The sequence below is a fragment of the Mauremys reevesii genome, linkage group 18 (genome assembly GCF_016161935.1).
Source record: "Mauremys reevesii isolate NIE-2019 linkage group 18, ASM1616193v1, whole genome shotgun sequence".
NCBI lineage: Eukaryota > Metazoa > Chordata > Testudines > Geoemydidae > Mauremys > Mauremys reevesii.
Window position 1 is genome coordinate 20,281,772 of NC_052640.1, and position 21,313 is coordinate 20,303,084.

General features: G+C 42.3%; 1 protein-coding gene across 1 annotated transcript in view; it reads right to left on the bottom strand.

Annotated features, from left to right (window-relative positions):
• Positions 1-2,829: 2,829 nt before the first annotated feature.
• The window catches only part of UPB1 (beta-ureidopropionase 1), a 38,230-nt gene continuing 19,746 nt past the window's right edge, over positions 2,830-21,313 (bottom strand). The window contains exons 6-11 of the mRNA XM_039504837.1: positions 18,311-18,480; positions 12,113-12,194; positions 8,727-8,769; positions 6,314-6,468; positions 3,562-3,685; positions 2,830-3,236 (exon numbers count right to left, since the gene is read on the bottom strand). Of these exons, the coding sequence (XP_039360771.1) occupies positions 3,602-3,685; positions 6,314-6,468; positions 8,727-8,769; positions 12,113-12,194; positions 18,311-18,480 (534 nt within the window). The 3' untranslated portion in view covers positions 2,830-3,236; positions 3,562-3,601. The remainder of the gene's footprint in view (positions 3,237-3,561; positions 3,686-6,313; positions 6,469-8,726; positions 8,770-12,112; positions 12,195-18,310; positions 18,481-21,313) is intronic.

Here is a 21,313-nt window from a genome sequence, read left to right on the forward strand (position 1 = left end):
AGCTGACTGCAACTCTTTGGTTGAGATCTTCAGCGCTGCACTGGTGCAATCTACACCAATTTCTCTGCATTGTTTGAAAAAAGCCACGAGAATGGCAACTGCTGCACCAATTCAGCTGCTCTTTCTAATTCCATTTCACAATGTCATGCTGGGCTTTTGGAGGTTCCTTAAAAGCCTCTGTACCTCTAGCCCCATTACTGGGTACTGCAGGAGTACCCAAAGGCATTTGTTCAACTCTGGTGCTATGGTATGGGGTGGGTATATGTGCTAAACTGCTGCAAGGTCAAACTAAGTGATAAACTGTAACATCCTGTCAATCATCCTTGCAATAGTTTCCTTTGTTAGTGTTTACATACTTTTAATGGGATCAGTACACAGAAGCCTTATCTGCACCAATGATTCCCAACTAATAGGTCACGTCCTGTTTGGGAGCCACTATCTGGTTCTAGGTGGGCTGTATTAAATGCTTTATAATACAAAACAATAGAGGAAAGCAATTAAATCCCAGACTCTACAGTTAAATTGTATAAAAAATAAATATGGCTAAATCTCAACCTGGAGGTGGTGGTATACAGAGAGATAACAGAAGATAGGCAAAAATTCCCCCCTGGAGAGAGAGAACCAGTCCTGCTGCTTACAAGCATTTCAGGCAGTTTGTTTTGCCACAGAGCTGAGGTTCCCTGTTTTCTTGTGCTGCTTGGATTAAGTGCTTAATGTGGGTGTGACATGGGGAGAGACAGGAAAGTAAAAGTGAGCAGACAAATCCAATGCATGTCCGAACAAAGCTTAAAAATATTACATTTCTTTCTCTGTACTGACCCCCACCCCTTTCCCCACTCACATCACATGGTCTGTTCCCGCATGTGATACTGAATGAATTCCACTATCATTTGTTATACCCAATGGGTCATGCAATGGTTGTATTTCTGGTGGGACAGCCACCAGACTGAAGGTTGGAAGCTACTCGCCTGTACTACAGAAAAAGCTTCCTAGGCCGCCTTCTTAATTTTTGTTGTTGTTGTTGTTGATGTAATTTGGGGCCCTGCTTAGAAGCTTTAGTTTCCTGTATTTAAAAACTGGCTACAGGACAATAACACAACAAAATCCTGAAGTGCTATGAAAGTCTGCAATAGTAATACATCCCATTACCAAGTACTGAACACTGTTAGAGTTCTTTTTGGCTTGGCTGTAATTTAAAAAGATGTCTCGCTACAAAGCTGTCTGTCCTTCACAGCCAAACTAATCAATGCTCTAGAAGGCAACATTCATAATAGCTTTATGGAGTTTAAATTAAAGCCCTAATAGAACGTGTAGCATTTAATCCTGCTTGACTGAGGCTTTTTTAAATTGTAGAGCTTCAAGATGGTTAAGATACAAACTGGATATTAGGGTTAGATTCTGAACTAAAATTTATTAGTATAAAACAGAATAATGCCTTTGATTTCAATGGAGTTACTCTGGCATTACAGACAAGTTTGGTTTTAGCACTGGAAAAGGTCTACAAAGTACCCAGTGCTACCCCCTGCAGTTGTAGGATTACTTTTGCACACTGTTTACTGATCACTTGTCATAAGTGTCCCAAACAAGGGAACTTCCACCAATTCTCTTAAGAAAATTCTACCATTAAATTTTTTTATTGGGAATTCTACAAACAAATCTTTTCCTTATTTTTATTCCATCCTATATACTTTTAGACCCTTGGCTCACTTTAAACAATTATCCTTCAAAGGTTTTTCAATATCCCCCAGGCCCCTTTCATCTTCACTAAGTCAAGCCAAACCATACACATTTCATTTTAAATCTTTTTTCACAAGACAGAGGCCAAGACTTTTAAAAATGGTTGCCAAAAATTAGGCTCCTGAATTCTTATTTGAGCACCGACATAAGAACCTAACTTCAGCCACTCCGTTTTTGGCCAGACCTTTTCCTTCTGTATTTTCCCCTGTAAAACTAGTACATGGGACATGCAGTTCATTTTTTTAAATTACCAATTTAGATACACCAATGCTCTTAAGGCAGTGGTGCCCAACCTTATTATACTAGAAGGCCAAATAAACCTAAGCACAACCTAGTGTGGGCCAAACAGATTCTACATATTTTAATAAGATTTCAGCTGACAGCAGGAGTCCCGAAACCCAGGGCTGACAACCCGAGCCCTACTGTGGGCCTTATGAATGCTCTGGTGGGCTGTGTAGGATTACGGGCCATATGCTGGGCACTCCGGCTCTAAGGAGTCAGATGGCGGAACAGCAATGCTAAGGGCATTACCTCCCCGGCAAGATAAATAACCTAAGAGGTACAATGTCCACAAGCTGAAATATGTAGTGTGGCAGCATCCATATAGTAAGATTCTAGGAATGGCACTCTGAAGCCTAAGATGTCTGTTGAGTCAGTGTGAAGCAATGGAAACAGGTCCAAGCATGGCTTGAAAGCTCTGTTTGTTTAGAATATCATCAGGTTCCATCATCACTGGGCTTCATTGCCTACTACCATCCAATTTTTAAGTTCTCAGCCATTTTGACCTTATGTATTACATCTATAGTAAGGCATGCATCTCTATGCTATGCCAAGAGTTCTAGACCATTGTGAGATCAGAGGTAACGACTACCAACCAACCTTACTCTACAGCTAATTTGCATGCAATAATTTCATTGGTTGTACTAGGGAAACTGCACAGATGCTGGATTACCTGGCCCAACTGCCACAGCCACAAAAATCAACATAAATCTCCCAGCACAACATAACCCCCCCACACAGTCCCTCACTGCAGCCACCCTCCTCATTCCCAACCTGGAGAAATCTACACAGCTCTCCCAGCACAACACCACCCACGCACAAATAGACACAACCAGCACACACCACTAACCACAAACACCACTCTGAAGCTTAGAACGTCTGCATCAATGTGAAGCAATGGAAACAGCTACAAGAATAGCTGATGACAGTTTTTATTTAGAGACATTTTTGGCTTTTTCATAAACATGACTTAACAAATTACACCCGCGTGACAGCATGGGCGTTCAGCTACTTGTGACAACATAAAGTTATCATGTGAAGTGAGAGGAAATACAGTCAGTTCCTTATCTAGCACTTCCTTTTGGGAAGTACCAAGAGTCAATGCTTGTATTCCCGATACTCTTCTGAACCATATGACTGATTCGGCATCCAAAGAAAAGGAGACTACATGTGTCAAAAGGTCTCAGACAAAGCCTTTAAGTGTTGACATTTTTATCCCACTGAAACAAAGCATATAGGGAAAGCGCATTAGCATTTCCTCAGGGCCAGATTGGTTTTGTATATGCTATATCACCTTTTCACCAACACTCATACAGTATAATGCACATTTCAGAATTTAAGCTAAATCTGACTAGGTGAGTTCCTCACCCAGCCCTCTCTCATTTGCTCATCACTTTGTAGTAAGTGCTTTATAAAAATGTATAGTAAGTTTTGACTCACTGCCAAGTTTCAGTTGCAGTATCAACTGTAAGATGATAGAAGATGGAGACTTTTGCAGACTAACATACACAGATCACTTTTGTTTTGTAAAGGGGATGCTATTACCTTGGTGTGAGAGCTCTCCTACCAGAGGACACCGCCACAGCTACTCTTTAATAATATTGGGTGCAAAGTTAAGCTGGACAGCCTTCGTGAGTTCCTCTGCATACATCTCGTATCTACCAGTCATCTGGAAAAGAAAAGCAGAGCTGTAGTCTATTTCAGTAACTTCTCATTAGCTGCTCCTTCTCCTCCCCACTGCCAGGGAGGATTACAGATGAACAGTTGAAGGAATTTCAATAGAAAATATTGATTTACATCACCTTTTTAAAAAGAAACATTAACTACCAAGAATGGTAAGGTCTTAATTCCATCAATCTTCAAAAAATTACCAATGCCCTGGCATAAGCAGTCTCTTGCAAAAGCTAAACTCTCATTTAAAAACAAATTACAAATGGAGTTCTATGCTGCAAAGTGACTATGTAAAATTGGCACCGTCTTGCTCAGCACATGTACTCCGTGTTTGTGTGTTCAGAGTCACATTTGTTGACGAGTGACAAAAATAAATTCTTACAGCTTTTTTTTAAACCTGTGTTACCTTTGCAGGGCTAACACAGGTAAGTGTGAGAGCTGGAATCTCTTTGCTGTGCACTGACAGAATTATATACTGAATTCCAGTTACACCAATGTATACCCAATGAAGGCAGTGGAACTACACAAGTGAGAAGTCTTCACACGATGCTGCCAGTAACACCTGAAAACCCCACTGCTTTCAATGGGTTTGCACAGGTGTCACTGTAGCATTTGGTCTGCAGAACCTGTATCTATGTAGGAACTTATACAGCTCCCATTGTGGTAGCATGATCACCTGGTGATGATGCACAGTAAGGGAAGAACGGATCTTGATTTTCAGATCCCAGGCAGAATTTTCAGGGATGATAGTTAGAAAGAACATTATTATTATATTGTTATGTGTGTGAGAAAAAAAATCCATATAAAACATGAATTCCATGCTGCTCTTTCTACAGTCACTTTTCACACTAAGTTTATAGCCATTATACTTGTGAAGAAAGCTTTCTAAATGTGACTTGATACTGCTGTCTTCCTGAGTGTGCAAGAAGCCTGAAACATTAGCTTTGAGGGGAGTGAACTTTCTCCTCTCACAGCAATAGAGTGAATTCTGAAATGTAATGAGGACAATGGTTAATTATTTCACTGCTGATAATTTTAGAAGAAGCATACAGTTAATGTCCTTATCCGTTGCTTCTGGATGCAGTGGCAGATCCTGGAGCAAGTTATGGGGATATGTGGTTGCTGTCAAGGGTTGTATGGGTGGGGAGCAAGAAGGTCATGCCCATCACCCCCCAAATGTCAAGCCACCTCTGGCTGCTCACAAGTAGGAAGGGGATATTGAATCTCCATCAAATTACAAAAATTTAAACTACTTCCTACTCCTTTCTGGTTGTCAAAAGCCCCAGCTGTCCTCTACTCAGCTTCCAAAACTTCCAGCAATGCCAGTTTGCACTGACAATACAAAACTGCAGCACACTGGAAACAGAAGACATGGGGGCAGCACAAAATAAACAACCCAATAAAAAACAGCATAAGGGATATTGTACTACTCATTTTCATACAGCAATAAAAATGTCCACATTTGAATGCATCTAAAATGTGCTGTTACAGTTGAGGGGCCCTTGCGTATTCTCTGATTACCAAGATCTAAGTTCTGCTGAAAAGACCCCTCATTTTACTGAGGATGTAAAATTCAGTACCAGTATACCACAGCCACCAAGAGTTCTTTCCACAGATGTTAGGTCCAGTGTTTCACAGAATACATAAGACCATATGGCACAGGCGTATGCAAGAGCAAAACGCAAGGAAGCTGGATGTATTTTTGTACAGATAAAGACCTAAAATTCTATGTTACCATGTCTGAGTTTAGACACTGGAATACAGTATCACTGAAGAACTCAAGCAGGAGGAGGATGACAGATTGTAAAGGTCACTAGCTAGAGGATTTATCCCACTTGTTGCCAGGAGTCAAAGTGCATATTGGATTCAGGAGGAAAGGTTGATCGAAATTCCACACCTATAGCGGTTCTGAGGACTAAAACAAAGTGCTTGACTACATGTGGACTTTCTGGGTATGTCTACACAGCGAAAAAACCCATGGCTGGCCCTGGTCAGCTGACTTGGACTCACAGGGCTTGAGCTCCAGGGCTGAAAAATTGCTGTGTAGACATTCAGGCTCAGGCTAGAGCCCGGGCTCTAGGACTCTGTGAGGTGGGAGGGTCCCAGAGCTTGGGCTGCAGCCTGAGACCAAACATCTACACTGCAATTAAACAGATCCTTAGCCTGAGCCCCATGAGCCCAAGTCAGCTGGCATGGGCCACCTGCGAGTTTTTAATTGCAGTATAGCCATACCCTCAGGAAAGTTCATCTAAATTAACTAAAGGTGTGTTAGATTAGTTAAACCATAGTAAACCCCTGTGTGGATGCTCTCATTCAGAATTAAAGTGGCCTAAATTCCATTTAGCTTACTTCACTTCCAAAGTGAAACAGAGCAAGAGGCTTCAGAGGTGAATGGAGGCAGTTTTCATGTCTGGCTTCAGGCTGTCTGCAGGCTCAGGAAGTGAGCAATCCATCACTTAACCTTCTGAGTGTGATCTTCAGAATCATAAGGACCAGAAGGTTTCATTTTTTAGCAATAGCTTAAATTCCACAAAAACTAACATGTAAGGCCCATTCAATGTCATATAAAAGTTAGCAGACTGTTCTTAGAGAACTGGCCAGGTTTCTTTAGGGAATAAGGACTTACCTTAAAACTCCATTTGTCACCGACTTGCCTGCAAAGGTTTAGATCCACCTCAGACACCAAAAGCCCATCCTGTGTGCGGGACAGTCCAGGTGTCCGACTGCCATCTGGCGCAGCCACATAACTCGAGCCATAAAAATATCCCAAGTCATGGTGGGCTTAATAAATAAAAAATATAATAAATAATAATAATAATAATAATCAACATAGAATGCCATGGGCAAATAAGTATGCAACCGCACATGTTGTTTCCTGTGAGAAACTCAGGATAACTTCCTCTATTTTTTCACCCAGCTGTGCTCTCATTTAACTCAACAAGCCACAGTGAAGCCGCAGGAAAACTGTAGCTCTAACCATTAGTTACCTTTCCCACAGAGGAGAGCTTTCACACAGACAAACAGGAATCCATGCAACTTTCATAGGCTTTTCATAATGGACTACTGTGCTTGCTAATTATTAAAACTATTTGCATTTAAATAAGGGCTTTGTTTCCTTCTCCCATCTAGCCTACAATCAAGTAAATGCTAACTGTGACATCGCAATGTGTTTCAAAGCAACTGACAGAGTTCACAGCATTAGCTCTTCAGTACAGGACCAAAGTATAAAACATTGAGATAGGAGGAAGAAAAATCGTATTAAAAATGCAAATATCTTCAACAGGATCAAATGATTGGCCACAAGATCAAGAGCACCAGACACCTAGGAAGTTCTGCACTGCTCAGTGGGGGCAATCAAAGTGAGTGATGGCAACCACTGGCTACCTTCATGCAGCAGCTGCTAATACTGAGCTCCAATGTCAGGCCAACACAAGGATCTGTAGCAAATGAGTTGGCTGAGACTCAGACTGAGGCCAGAAAATAAACAGAGAAGATGGTGGTTCCCATAGGACAAATGCTGAGGTTACAATTGAATATTTGGTGGGTTACATCTACCCCAAGAGAAAGCAGTTCAGAATCTCAGACTTCTTTTGGATTTCTGAATAGATGACCAGGGAATCTGACAGAGTACAAGTTTATTTGATTTTTATAACTTATCCTTTTGTTCAAGCCTGTAGTGAACATGACAATCCATTAGGTTATTCTTTTCTTTCTTTTCTTATTTCTGAATTATGATTAGTGTTTGCTTTTGCCTGTCATGTTCTCACCATTTATAATGCTATAAATTAAAGAACAGAATAAAACTGGCCAAGTATATTTTGGTTTGCTCCTGTGAAACCCCTCTAAGGTATGTCTTCACTGCAGTTAATTTGGGCTCTTACTCAGGTGTTGCCCCTCACCCCATTTCCATTCACACAAAAGCCTCTCCCCTGGGTCTGGTGGTGCTTTACATTCAGGCTGGCTGGCTGTATAGGCAAGAGCTCTTGTGCTGCTTCCACTTGGGCTGGCAACTCATCCACTTTGCAGTAAAGATGCAGGCTAAATCACTCATGCACTGACACACCCCCAATGGCTTCCCATAATTTCTCCCATGTGCCCAAGACAGACAAGTTCTACCACGATTCACTGGGAAAGAATCATAAGATGTCTCAGCTTACTGCAGCACAAAGAACGATGGGATATACCCTCAAAAGTCTTAGCAAAATAGTGAATGCAGCATCAGTGAGGATACAGTCACACAGGTATTGCACTCCCCCTGCTGGGGCTAGATTAATCCAGGTGCTGATCACTCATCTTAACTCTGCAGTGAAGACATATCTGTTGGGAATTGCACATTTGTCTATTTATAGAATAGGCATTACAACAGGAGTAATCTGACAGCCTAAAGGAAGGTTCTAGGAGTCTGCTATAACCACATCAGACTCAGACAATTGTTATAAGGAGGAAATGTTTTATAAAGCAGTAAAATGGAGAAGTCCAGTGAGAGAGTCTCCTGTATGTCTTAGCTCTGCACTCCATCTTCAGCATCATGTGGCTCGGCATGCCAGAACCTATAACTTTATGTAAACCATTCATGAGACTCAATAGATCACCTGTGTGTCTGGATATGGACTATATGAAGCTAATCATTTTTCACATTAACTTGTGTATGTAGCAACAGTACTTGGTAAGAGAAGTCCTGGCTTTTATGGATTTAAAGTCAGAACATGAAGGTTAATGCATCATCATAAACCACACTGACAACATAGGGCAAATTTATGGGGTTTTGCCTTCCAAGCTTCCAGGGATCAGACAGACTGGAGTCCTTAGGAAGGATATAGCAGCCCTATATAAGCACCTCCAATGACCATATGCCACTGTACTTTGGATATCTTTCCTCTAGTTGCCTGTAGGTTCTAAGACTGTGTCATTTCTGGGAAGTAAAGCTGCTCTTAGATACTACCATTGTCATGGAAACTACAGACAGATAGCCGGAAAGATAACTCTTCATGATTCAAAATCAACTATTAGCAACCCATGAAGGTATTTGCTGAACGTACCTTTCCCACCATCTCCAGATGTAAATGCATTCACGTAGTATTCCTGTGAAACAAAGGCCAGTTTGAAATGAGGCTGTAGATGGCACTGTAATCTCATTTCATGCAAGAGAATCTTGCTGCAATACAATGTTTGATATACTAACATTAATTAATACTTGGCATACATCTGTTAAGACGTGTCTGGCTTACCGTCAACACTGCCTGTAGAAGAGAATCTTCAGTGTCACCTCGTTTCTAGATTCAAGGTAGTGACTGTCTTGCTAGAATTTTAGGATGGACTAGCCTGGAAGACAGGCATTTGCTTGGGTGACAGCCTTGTATTCACAGCACTTTGGGGAATATGAGTAGTAATACTAGGGTGTCACAACTCTGGTCATGGCAGAGACCTATGTGTGAAATCTTTTAATGTGGGGCAGCTGGTGCGCAGGCAGCAACCTCATGAAATTTGACAGGAAGGAGCCCTGGACCTGGTGGCAGGGGAGTCTGAGACAACTGGAGGTTTCCGTCCTGCTGCAGCCCTCATCCGCCCTCACAGCCGCAGAGAACTGACAAGTCCTCAAATACACCTATTCCACCACTGGGCTTTTGAGAAGTCTGGACCGTGCTTCATCTGGAACCTCACCTCAGAACTGTTTGCAAGGGTGACCCTACCAGGAGTACAAGACTCCAGACAACATAGTTCTGAGGGTCATTGGGACACACAAGCCCCTGCACCACAACAAGTTAACGATCCAAGGAGAGGACAGCTCTGGTATGGAGGTGGGAGAAGAGAGATTTAAATGAGGTAGTCTTTGCAAATAATAGAAAGGAAGAACATATGGTCTAACCAGGTGGACACAAAGCCAGATTAATGGAGAGCACCTTACAAAAATATACACACTAAGGTGCCCAGCAAAGAATCTGCATGTGCATTAGCTCTGAATGTTGCAGTGTTGATGTTGTCATGTTGGTCCCAGGATAATAGAGAAACAACTTTGGTGAGGTATAATCTTTAATTGGACCAACTTCTGTTGGTGAAAGAGACAAGCTTTTGAGCTACACAGCGCTCTTCTTCAGGTCTGGGAAAGGTACTCAGAGTGTTGCAGCTAAATACAAGATTGTTTAGTAACTAACACATGTTTTAAGGAACCATTCACGTTGAAGTGGCCCATTAACACTCCTCCAGTCACAGGACAAAAAAGGGGGTTAATGGGTTGCAGATTATTGTAATAAACCATAAATCCACTGTCTTTATTAAAACCATGATTTTTAATGTCCAGCAAAATTATGAATTTAAACTCCTAGGCTCATCTTTTGAAGGAATTGTGCTAGTTTCCTTGAGGATGAGGACTGATAGGTCAGATATAGAGTGGAGTGATCGTTTTGTGAAAAGTATTTGCCCATGGATGATATGGTATTTTTGTCTTTTATCATTTTTCTGTGAGTTCATTCAAGAACATAATGACTAACTGGCTTCAGCCACATAGTTGTTACTGGAGCATTTAGTGCACTGGAGGAGGTACATCACATGTTGTGATAGGCATATGTAGGACCCATACATCTTGAAACGTGTGTTGTGGGAGATATTGACCATTGTAGCGGTAGCAATACGTCGGCAGGTTTTGCATCTGTTTTTATGGCTGGGTCTCGGTGGGTACTGGTCTGTGGGGAGCTTGCTTCTGACAATAAGCCTGGAGACATTAGTGGGTTGTTTGAAGGCCAGAAGAGGAGGGTTGGATAGACTTCTTCAGGAGGTGCTCCCCATTGAGTATGGGTTGTAACTGTTTAAAGATACCCCATACTGGTTCCAGTATGGCGTGGTAGGTGACAACTTGGGGGGTGTGGTCGGAGGGTTCCCCCCCGCCCCGTAGTGAAGTAGGGTCTCTTGGGATTTTGGGGTGGCTCATTCCATGATGTGATCTACTTCTCTGGTGGAGTATCCTTGTCTGGTAAAGGTGGTTTTACATGTGTTAAAGTGTGTATCCCAGACTTTCTCCTAGGAGCATATTCTGTGGTAGCCGAGGGCCTCGCTGTAGATAACAGATTTCTTGGGGTGGTTACTAGATCTGTGAAGGTAAGTGCGGTCATCCATGGGGTTTCTTGTATACAGTTGTCTGTAAGGTTCCACTGTTGAAGCTAATCATGGCCAGGAAGTTGTTGCTGCTGTGAGAGTGTTCTTGGGAGAGTTTGATGGATGGGTGGTGGGTTGTTGAAGTAGTGGTGGAAATCCAGAAGGAAGTTAGGTCATCTGTCCAGAGGATGAATATAATATCGATGTATCTTAGGTACATTGGTTTCATGGTGCATTTGTCCAGAAATTCTTCCTCAAGGTGGCCCACAAAGAGGTTGATATTGGTATTATTTTCATCCTGTAATGAAATGATCGAAACCTCCCTACAGGTTTCCACCACAACTTCCCTTAAATGGTCCCTTAAAATATGTGTTAACTACTTATGCTAAGTAGTTCCACCTTGTATTTAGTTGCACCACTCTGAGTACCTTTCCCAGATCTGAAGAAGAGCTTGGCATAGCTCAAAAGCTTTTCACCATCACCAACAGAAATTGGTTCAATACAATATATTATACCTCATCCACCTTGTGTCACTAGGTCTGAAGACAGGCCTCACCTACTGCACATGACAGTAGAATTGGTTCCATGATCTCAACTGTTAAGGACAGACGGTGTCTGACTAGTAGGAACTAGCTCTGTTACAGAAGTGCAAGGACACATTTCATTTTCAATAATCCTAGTGAAGGAGACACTGAGTTCTACATAGGAGCTAGGAGAATTAGCAAGAAGGGGAGGAGCATTCATCTTAGGCCCTGTCTACACTAAAGGGAAAAGTCGATCTAAGCTACGCAATTTGAGTTACGTGAATAGCGTAACTCAAATCGACATAGCTTAGATCTACTTACCGCGGGGTCCACACTATGCGATGTCGACGGGAGACGCTCTCCTATTGACTCTCCTTACTCTTCTCAATCCGGTGGAGCACAGGAGTCGACAGGAGAGCAATCTAAGGTTGATTTAGTGGGTCTTCACTAGACCCGCTAAATCAACGCCGATGCATGTATTGCCACTCGTTGATTCCCCAGTAAGGATAAACAAGCCCTTAGTTAAATCCTTCACCACAGAGAAAGAACAAGTCAAGAATAGGAAGGAGCCACAGCAGAATGCAGGCTGCCAGCAGCAGGGCAGGTGGCTCACACTCTCTCTGCTTACTAGGTATCATAGCAACACTTTCAATCTTCAAAGCACATTGCAAATGTTCATGAGAGAGGAGGTCTCATGCTATACAGAGGAATACAGGAGTTAGCACTATACAATTCATTAGCTAGGATTAAAATGTGCTCAAATGCATAGATTCTGAAACTCAGGCTACAAAGCAAAGTGTTCAAATACTTACCGTTCCAACTCGGTTTATGGCACATGTAAAACAGTGGTTAGCAATAGCTGCATTTCTTGCTTCAATTGGCCACAGTGACTCGCTGCAAAATAGTAACAAAAAGGTGGTGATTATTGTTTATTTGCATGGCTCATAGATAAATTTGGATATTTCATGGGCTATTGACACCTGTAATTTTGAGCATCTCGATCAGGGAAACCAAAGCTAACTACAGCCAACTGCTGTCAATTATCTTGGATCACAAAGAGTGGTCACCATTAATAGTCAGCATTTTACACCAGATTCAGCATAGTTACCAACATTATTTCCATTCCACATATAGGGAGAGGCTATTTTATCTGGTAACTTGACAAAGCTGACTTTTAATGGTGACCACCATGATGAGAGTTTTAAATGCCTGGCTTGAGATTTCCAAGCAGTCCAGGGAATTTAGATATGCACCTTCCATTAAAGTTATTGGAAGAAAAAATTTTCAACACAGTCTGGAAGACTTATACGTTAATTTTCAGGAATCCAAATAATATTTTGCAGCAGTGTAGAAAGTTTCTCGCTCTCATTGCCCCCTCCCCCTTTCTCCAGGAGCAGTTTCTGAGGCAAGCAATGGGAAACCAGATTGTCTGAAAGCTAGAAAAAAATTCCACCCCTTTTGCTCACCTTGTTCTACTTGCAGGTTTCATAGAAATTTTCAACCAGTCATTCCCCTATGTTGGGCTGACAGAGCAAAAGAGCAAGCTTGACAAAAGCAGCCCTGTAACATTTCGATCATTATCCGTTAAACCAGTCTCCACACTGTATAGAAAACCAAGAACCGAGAAATGGGAAAGAATTCCTTCTCCTCCACCTTAACCCCTCAGTCTTTTTCCAAACTGGGATTCAATTTTGGAGACACTGAAAACTCAGTGTAGTTTTAGCCATGTCAGTCCCAGGATATTAGAGAGACAAGGTGTGTGAGGTAATATCTTTTATTAGACTAACTTTTGAAGAAGAGCTCTGTGTGGCTCGAAAACCTCTCTCATCAACAGCAGCTGGGTGGGCCCATATAACATATTACTTCACTCCCCTTGTCTCACTGAAAACACAGGAAGGCTTTTCTCACTTGCATTTTCGCGCGCGCGGCAGCGCTTTGCGCTAAGTGTAGTCAATGCGGCGCTAGCGCAGCAATTGCGCAGCACAGCAGGTGTGTTTGTGTTTCACCTGCTGCGCGCGCAAATTTGTAAGTGTAGCCAAGCCCGAAGCCTTCCTTTCATTAAGCATATTGAGACACAGGGATCAGATCAGTCGAGAAGAAATGGTTTGACAGTACCTACAGCACTGAAAAACAAGAGTGACTGGGTGTACACTCCTCTACAAAATCACCCTCATAACAGCAGGTAGCTGCCCAATATTGAGCTCCAAGGGGAGAGTGTGGGTGGATGACTGTCATAAGTAAATCTCAAGAAGACTCAGGCACCTACAAGATGCTCATTGGTTTGATTGAAAGGACTTGGTTTATTATTCCCCCTCTTCCGCCCCCACCCTCATCCCCAACTGCTGAGCCAACCTGCCAGCACTTCTAAGAAAAAGGGACTTCATTGAAAGGCTCCTGCAAATTACAATTTCACAGAAGGAAAGAGAAATACTGAGGGAAAAGAGACTATAGCCAAGAGGTTACTACAGAACAGCGTTCTTCCATTTTCCTAGAGACTCTTTTCTGCATGGGACTCAAGAGTCCTCTTCCTGCAATAAAAATTATACCCTCAAAAAGCAACCAAGAGAAGAAAGCCAATAATCAGGAGAGCCTGGAGCACCCAGAAAAGCAATGAAGTGCCTCAGGAAGGCAGTGTAATTTCTGTTTGCTCTCCTCCTAATGGGCTGTAAATGGACCAACATCACAAACATTATTTTAATGGTGATATTTGTAAAGCCCACTACACGTGACTCTGTATTTACTAAACTCTTTTCTAAGGACATTTTCCAATATTAAACAACCTAAATCAGCAGCTATCAGCTCTTATCGGGAAACAGAGTTGCCTTAGGCAGTCTGAGTGACAGGATGCTGTACACTTACTGATTCAAAATTATAGTTCCCTTCCACACCACTCCAAATATACAATTCCCTGTACTGGGCTTGGTTGTGGGTGCATGATTTATGTATTCACTATGCACTTATTTATCCATAATCACACTTCTCTGGCTACTGCAATCTCCCTACTCTGAGCGGCTCACGTATTCAGAATGTTCAAGCTGTTTGCCAGCAACAAAGATTGGCCTCACTGCTTCAATCCCTTCGGCTGATGCAGAAAAATTCCAAATGTACATGAAAGAGAAGAGGAGCCACGGGAGAGCACAGAAAATGGGGCTGTCAAAACTTTTTAAAAAATGAATCCCTTCTCCATGATTTAAAACTTTTCTGTTCTCTCCTGTTCCATTCAGCAGGGCTCTTGTTCCCAGAATAACTCATACATTTATGTTTACACAGTTTACACTGGGAAAGGCCCCTCCCATCTCTTTGTTTTTAAAGACAATGAAAGCGAAGATATATTGCAATTATTCTGGACAGACAAGCCCTGCTGAGTCAAAGGAAGGGGAAGCAGGGGCCTAAAGGGGGTGCAGTTAGTTTGGAGAGGTTGATACCTTTTGTAAGATTTTCTTCCTTCACTTTCAATTTGAATATTACATTTAAAATTTCAATAGCTTAAAACAACAGAACGGGCTTCCTGTTACCGTGATAAAAGCCATATCTTGGGGCTGACTGACTCAAAGGCAGAGTTTATTCAGCCCAGGAAGTGGTTATTACCTCAAATAGGAAGCACAATGGTCTCAGTTCTGCCAGGAGCTCTGCACCCCTATAGAGTTCCTTGCATTACTGGGGCCTAAGTTATTAGAGTCCTCTAACACTACCTACAAATGTTCTATTGAACAGCTCCTCACCTAGGGAAGGAGTGAGCGTCTGAAACAGGCTTAGCATTACTAAATATATTAATATCATTGTTATGCTGGAGGTTGGGCAATCACCCCACTTTGATGAAGTTGTTATGCATGTTATACTAGTTGCCTTCCATTCAGGCTAAATGAGGGGAAAACTAAATGCCCCTTTGTTGGTGATGGCTGAAGCAATGGAAACCACTGCCCAAGGACTAGACCCCGGGCCAAGGGGTTTCATGGGGGTCTTATGAACACAAACACAGGAATGGGATACTGATTTGATTGCAGGGTGTGGGAAGGGGGCAGAGAGGCAGTACAAACAACAGAAGCACACAGGAAAGGTAGCAAGGAAGCCTATCAGCCAGCCAGAGAAGCACTTGTAGTGTGACTCTGAGAAAAAGCTGAGAAAGAGCACATTTGGGTAGAGTGCTGGCTGGAAAGAGGCTTGGAACTGTGAGTAAATAACTGCCTCCTGCTGTTTGATTCCCAGTGCATTCAGGAAAAAAGGATTTTATGTACGTTCTTTGTAAATAAACAGGATTGCACCTGACTCCATCATCAGTTTCTCCTAACGGAAACAAGTGCTTAGGCCAACAAGGGTAATGTTATTATTTCTTATTGGTACTACATTAGCACCTAGATACCAACTGAAATTGGGGCCCCACTATGCAAGACACTCTATAAACAAAGTGTGAGAGACAGTTCCTGCCCCAGAAATATATATGTTTGAACTCGGCTTTTACTTAGCTTAACCCATTTGACTCCTAGCATCAAAACAGAGCTAATTAAGAACCTGATGTAGGGCAGGGAAGATGACTCAAGGAATCCACTAACGCTATTTGTCTACGTTATGTCAAAATAACTAATTTATATAACTTCCTCCTTGATAACTTGACTCCTGCTATAAAACTTAGTGAATTTCCCACTCAGAGGAGCATCTTTATAAAGAGAGCAACATTAAGGGAACAGAGAAAAGATAATATGGTATAAAATCCTAAAAAAAATGCACATTTGAATACCTGCATTTATACCACAGAGCATAAAACAGTATCACAGCATCTGTAGCCAATAGATAAGGCATAGGTCTAAGTTAAGATAATATTGCAATGAGCCCACAAACCTCAAGGCCTGTAAGAGAAAAGCTTAGTTAAACTAATCAACGTACAAGGCTCAAAAAGCCTTAGCACAAGCAGCTAACCAAGAGTATCCCTAGATCACAAGATATCCCAAGATAGAATGCTGTAATATGCAAGAATGATTAAACTGCTGACAAGCTAACCACAAGATGCTAATTTATACCAGCCTGGAATATTTTAAATTACGAACATCAACAGATGGCTGACCACCAAAGTGCCACAGTAATTAACTGATGTATATGCTAATAAACTTGAGGTAAAAGGATTAGTAACTATAGGAGAAGGGCACCCCAACATTAGTAGGGTGAGGAAATACAAATAAGGAAAAGAGAATGAAACCCCTACTGAATATACATTTGGCATAGTGGTTTCAGTGTAACACATTATCAAAGTTGTATCCCAGCCTACATACCGTGGGGAGATGTGACTCTTGGGAGATGCCAGGATGGTAACCACTGGTGATAGTGAATCTGACGGTAAGGATGATGAGTAACATTTTGGATCCTTTTGCAAAGAATGGTGCGAGTATATGGATGTTCAGACGCACGTTCTGTATTCTCTCTATCTACCTTGCTGGGTTGGAGTGTTTGTGATTTTACTAATTGTGTTAATAAAACTATTACATATACAAAAGGTTTTCCTAAGTGAGAGTGTTGGAACCATGCATGTCGGGGCTCCCAACTGGATAGTAATTTTAATAAAACTGGGCCTGATCTTGGGATGAGAACCTACTAATCCTCTGAGTGTAAGCAATATAATTAATACATAATCAACAGGTCAGGCAACACTGCTTACTAGTAGAGGAGTGTACATCCTACAGAACTGGATTTCTTTCAGACTCCACTGTCATTTGGATAAATGAAAAAGTACATGTACTATACTGCGTGTCAAGATGATACATTAACACTTTCTGGAATACTGGACCTTAGCTAATAGATGCACTTGTGATACTGGCAGACTATGTGCCAGCTCATGCCAATGCCCAGGCCTCAATGAATGCTTACAAATGCATAGCTGGAAGCCAGGCCAATTCACTTGTGTAGCAGTATAGAGCAAAGTGACTGCTACATGTATGAGAGTGTATTTGGTGTTTAAACATCATAAAAAGTAATGGGATGTTACATGCACTGTTTTAACTTATCTGTATCCCATTGTAATAGCAAATATTTACATTGTTTATACCCCTGTAACTAAATAACCCATCAATCTGAGAAAGAAGCCTTACGGAATGCAAATGAAGAACTTTAACAGCAAAGTGCTAATTTCAAATCAAGTGGTCATTTTGTGTGGTGATTGGAGAGCAATGACTCTAAATGCATTCCTCACTCTCCATCCCCAAAGAGCCCACGTGAGTAGTGACCCTGTCAGCTTGTTTCCTATGAGAAGAAGCTAGAAGTATGGATTCAGGGAAAGATCCCTCATCTCTGGAGTGTTTGGACTCTTACAGGGAAGGATACCAGACGCAAAGTGGCAATTCCTAGAGACAATCTGGGTACCTTGAAAAGACTTTTGGGAAACTGGAAATTTATTACATTACTACCACCATTTGAATTTACAAACTGTCTCTCACCTGTACATATATTTTACTTGCTTTAACCTCTCAATAACTCTTACTTCCTTTTCTTAGCTAATAAGACTTTAGTTAGTTAGTAAGATCTAGGATACCAATTGATTTGGGGTAAGTGATGGTTCTCTTGGGACTGGGAGCAACCTGAATCTGGTGTGATTTTGGGGTAAGTGACTTTTTATCAGAAAGTCCAGTTTGTCTGGGTGGCAAAATAGGCTAGAGAGTCTAAGGGGACTGTCTGTGACTCTATGGTAAGACTGATATGGTGATCCAGGAGTTCACATTTGTTACTGGGTTGGTGAAATCTAATTATAGAACACACCACCAGTTTGGGGTGTCTGCCCTGCTTTTGACAGTCTGTCGTGTTGTAGGCACTCACAGTTGTGAACCACTCCAAACTGATATCACCCCCCTCCCAAAAAAAATTAAGTGTAATTCAAAACATTTTTAAAATGTTGCTGTCCGAAAGAAACATTTAGGAAAAACAAGTATGGTTTTCCTCTTTCAGGAAACATGGGACGTACAGGTATTTCACTCCACAATACAGCTCATCCCAAGCAATGGACAGCCCACAAGTTGTTTGTACTTTACCTGAGTTCTCCAGTAGTAGCTGAAGGGTTAAAGATAATCTCTGCTCCATTTAGACTGTACATGAGCCAGTTCAGGGGGTGATGGCGCCCAAAACAGATATTCACAGCAATCCTTCCAAACTGAGTCTGGAACACAGGATGCCCTGTGTTGCCCTCCATATAGTAAGTAGACTAGGAAAAAAAAACACAAGCAGGTGTCTTCAGGTATTGTCTCCAAGTTCACCCACTCCCCCAGTACTATCCTTTAAAATCCACTAGATCGCTGAGGCACAACAGTATGTGAAAAGACAACACCCCTCAGCCACTAAATACCTGAGGTACAGATCCAACAGAAATGGCTCTCTTGAGCCGTAGAGATCAAATTCCAGTTCCATTTCTACTTCTCTTTACTCACTGCTGGACATAAGTGCTGTGCCACCTGGCTTTTTCACATGTTCCTGTAGCAATACTGCATTCTCTACGGACTTTATAACCTGATCACCCTACCCTCCATGCCTAAATGGTAAGAGCAAAAAATTACAGCTGCTGCAATTGAAAGCAAGTTGTGACACATGGCCAGAAAGGGTTAAACATCCTGCAAAATAAATAACCCTCAAAAGGTGGGGAGATAATGTTTGTGTTTTTGTGTATTTACGTATGTATGAGTAGGGTCAACAATGTAATCAATAGTCCCTGTCTATGCTGTATTCCGATAATGCAGAGATCAGAAGGAGAGAACTGGGCAGTACAAGACATACAATTCTGGGGGAAGGTCTGAGACTGGGAAATTGCTGGTGTCGCCCTGACTGTAATTCGTAAGTGGCTGACCAGAGTATTCATGTAATTCAGCTGCAATTGATTTTGCATGCTAGAGACTGTGTGAGAGCAGGACCAGGAATGGTTCCTCTCACAGCAAGGTAGTGTAAAAGACACCCTAGATTGGAGATTTAAGGGGGCACAACTGTTCAGCAGTCCAGATTTTACCATGGGGAGTGTCACAGAAGGGCCTGGAATTACTTTGTATTAATCTATGAATACTGATGTGTAATAGTTTTGACTGCGACCTGGTCAGTGAGGTAAAATTACTGTATAATTATGGTGGGTTACTAGAATTTCCTATATGACTGTATTTCTCTAACTTAATATGGAGCTGTGGGAAGAGCAAACAGGAAAGCCACACAATAGATCTAGTTAAGAATACCCAAGCACACACTTGAAAAACTGAGAGCTTCAGTGTCTGCAGCAAGCTGCAAACCTTGTTTTGCAAGAGCTGGAAGATACCAGATCAAAAGACTATGAACAGTTTAAAAGTGTTTTGATTCCTGCGGGGAGGAGGCGGTCACCTGTCAGCAGCTGTCTATGGAGACAGGCTGAGACAGAAAGAGATGGACTCTGTGGAGGGAGTCTAAAGAAGCAGGCCATCCCACATCCAGGGAATGGTATGTCTTAAGGAAAAATCAGATATGCATACAGTGTGTTTTATTGTTTTTAAGATAAACATTTAAGAGAAAAGCCTTGTTCTAAATAAATAAAATTTTGCTTTAAGGAGGCTATTTGATCACTGCATTTACCTCTGTCATTGCTCTCAGAGGGAACAGAACAGTATGGTCTGAGGCTTGGCCAGACCAGCTGAGATAATCATTGGTAGCACCTGGTCTGAGAGTGGAAGAATTACACAATCCCACCTCAAGTGTGATCCTAAGAGCCCCTCAGTGCCAACTGGCAGAAGGCCCAGTGTTCTGCCCACCAGTCATTAATATCATTGTGTGATGTATGTACAGATGATATGTATAGAGTTGTGTGTGTGCTGGAAATATGGAATACAAAGGTCATAATTCTTTGCATCTATGAATAGTGGGTCCCAACTATATGGGTTGGTGATTCTGAGAAGCAGCCGTGAGAAAAACACTTTAGACAAAGGTTGGAGCCTACTGAGGTTATGTGTAATCTCTTAGAAGCGTGTTATGCTTTTGTTTTTGTTGTAACCATTTTCTGTTTTATTTCTTGGTATCACTTAAATCTCTGTTTTTTATTAATAAAAATACTCTTGTTTTATTATAAACTCCCTTCAAAGGTGTTATAGTGAGGCGTTCATTCTCAGCTGAGCCAGCAGGCTGGTGTGTATTCTGTCTCTTTGGAGACAGTGGACTTGGTATTTCTGTGGTAATCTAGTGACAGGGGCTGGATGCTGCAGGGAGATGCTTTTGGAGAGTTTGGGAACTGAAATACACCAAGAGTTCGCTTGCAAGGCCAAGTTAGGACTGGCAGAGTCCTACAGTATTTGTTTGGCTGGCTAACAGATTGGGGGGGCAGGGAGCTGCCACACAGTATATTACCAAAAAAATCCCTCTTTTGCTAAGGCAGAAGGATAAACAGGGTGACTAACAGTTTTGGATGCCCCGAGAAAGCATCATAAGACAGAGGTGATGGTTAGAGGCTTGAGTCAGGTGCAATCGAGTCTTTCTAAAAGTATGTTGGGGGGGGGGCATGGTAAGAGCCACCCAGGCAGCTGTGGGAAACCACGGACCCTCCATCTGCCCTGGTTTGGGGTCCAAGGGGTGGAGACATGGGCTGGGGGCTGCTCTCAGACCCCCCAATCCCGAGCAGATGAAGGATCCGCAGCTCCCCACAGCTGCCCAGGCTCCTTGGGCCACTCTTACCTGGGTCAGGCTCCAGCTTCTGGCTGGCTGAGGGGTGGGACCTCAGGGGGTAGAGGAGGGGCAGGGGGCCATGCCATGGCGAAAAGTGGATGGGTCTGGCTCGGCCACTTTCAAAAGTGGGAGGGCCATGGTCCCTTGCCCCTCCACCCCATTTTGGCACCCCTGCAAGATATGAGGGGGTCATGCTCGGAGATACCAGGAGGGGTTACAGGTGCGGCTCCCAGTAACTGTGGCAATCTCCTGTCTAATCTGTACTGTCAATGTCTCCTTAAATTGCGAACTCCCATGGCAACTGACCATATCTCCTCTTTTTATGTCTATACAGTGCGTACCACACTGAGGCACAGGGTGACCAGATGTCCCAG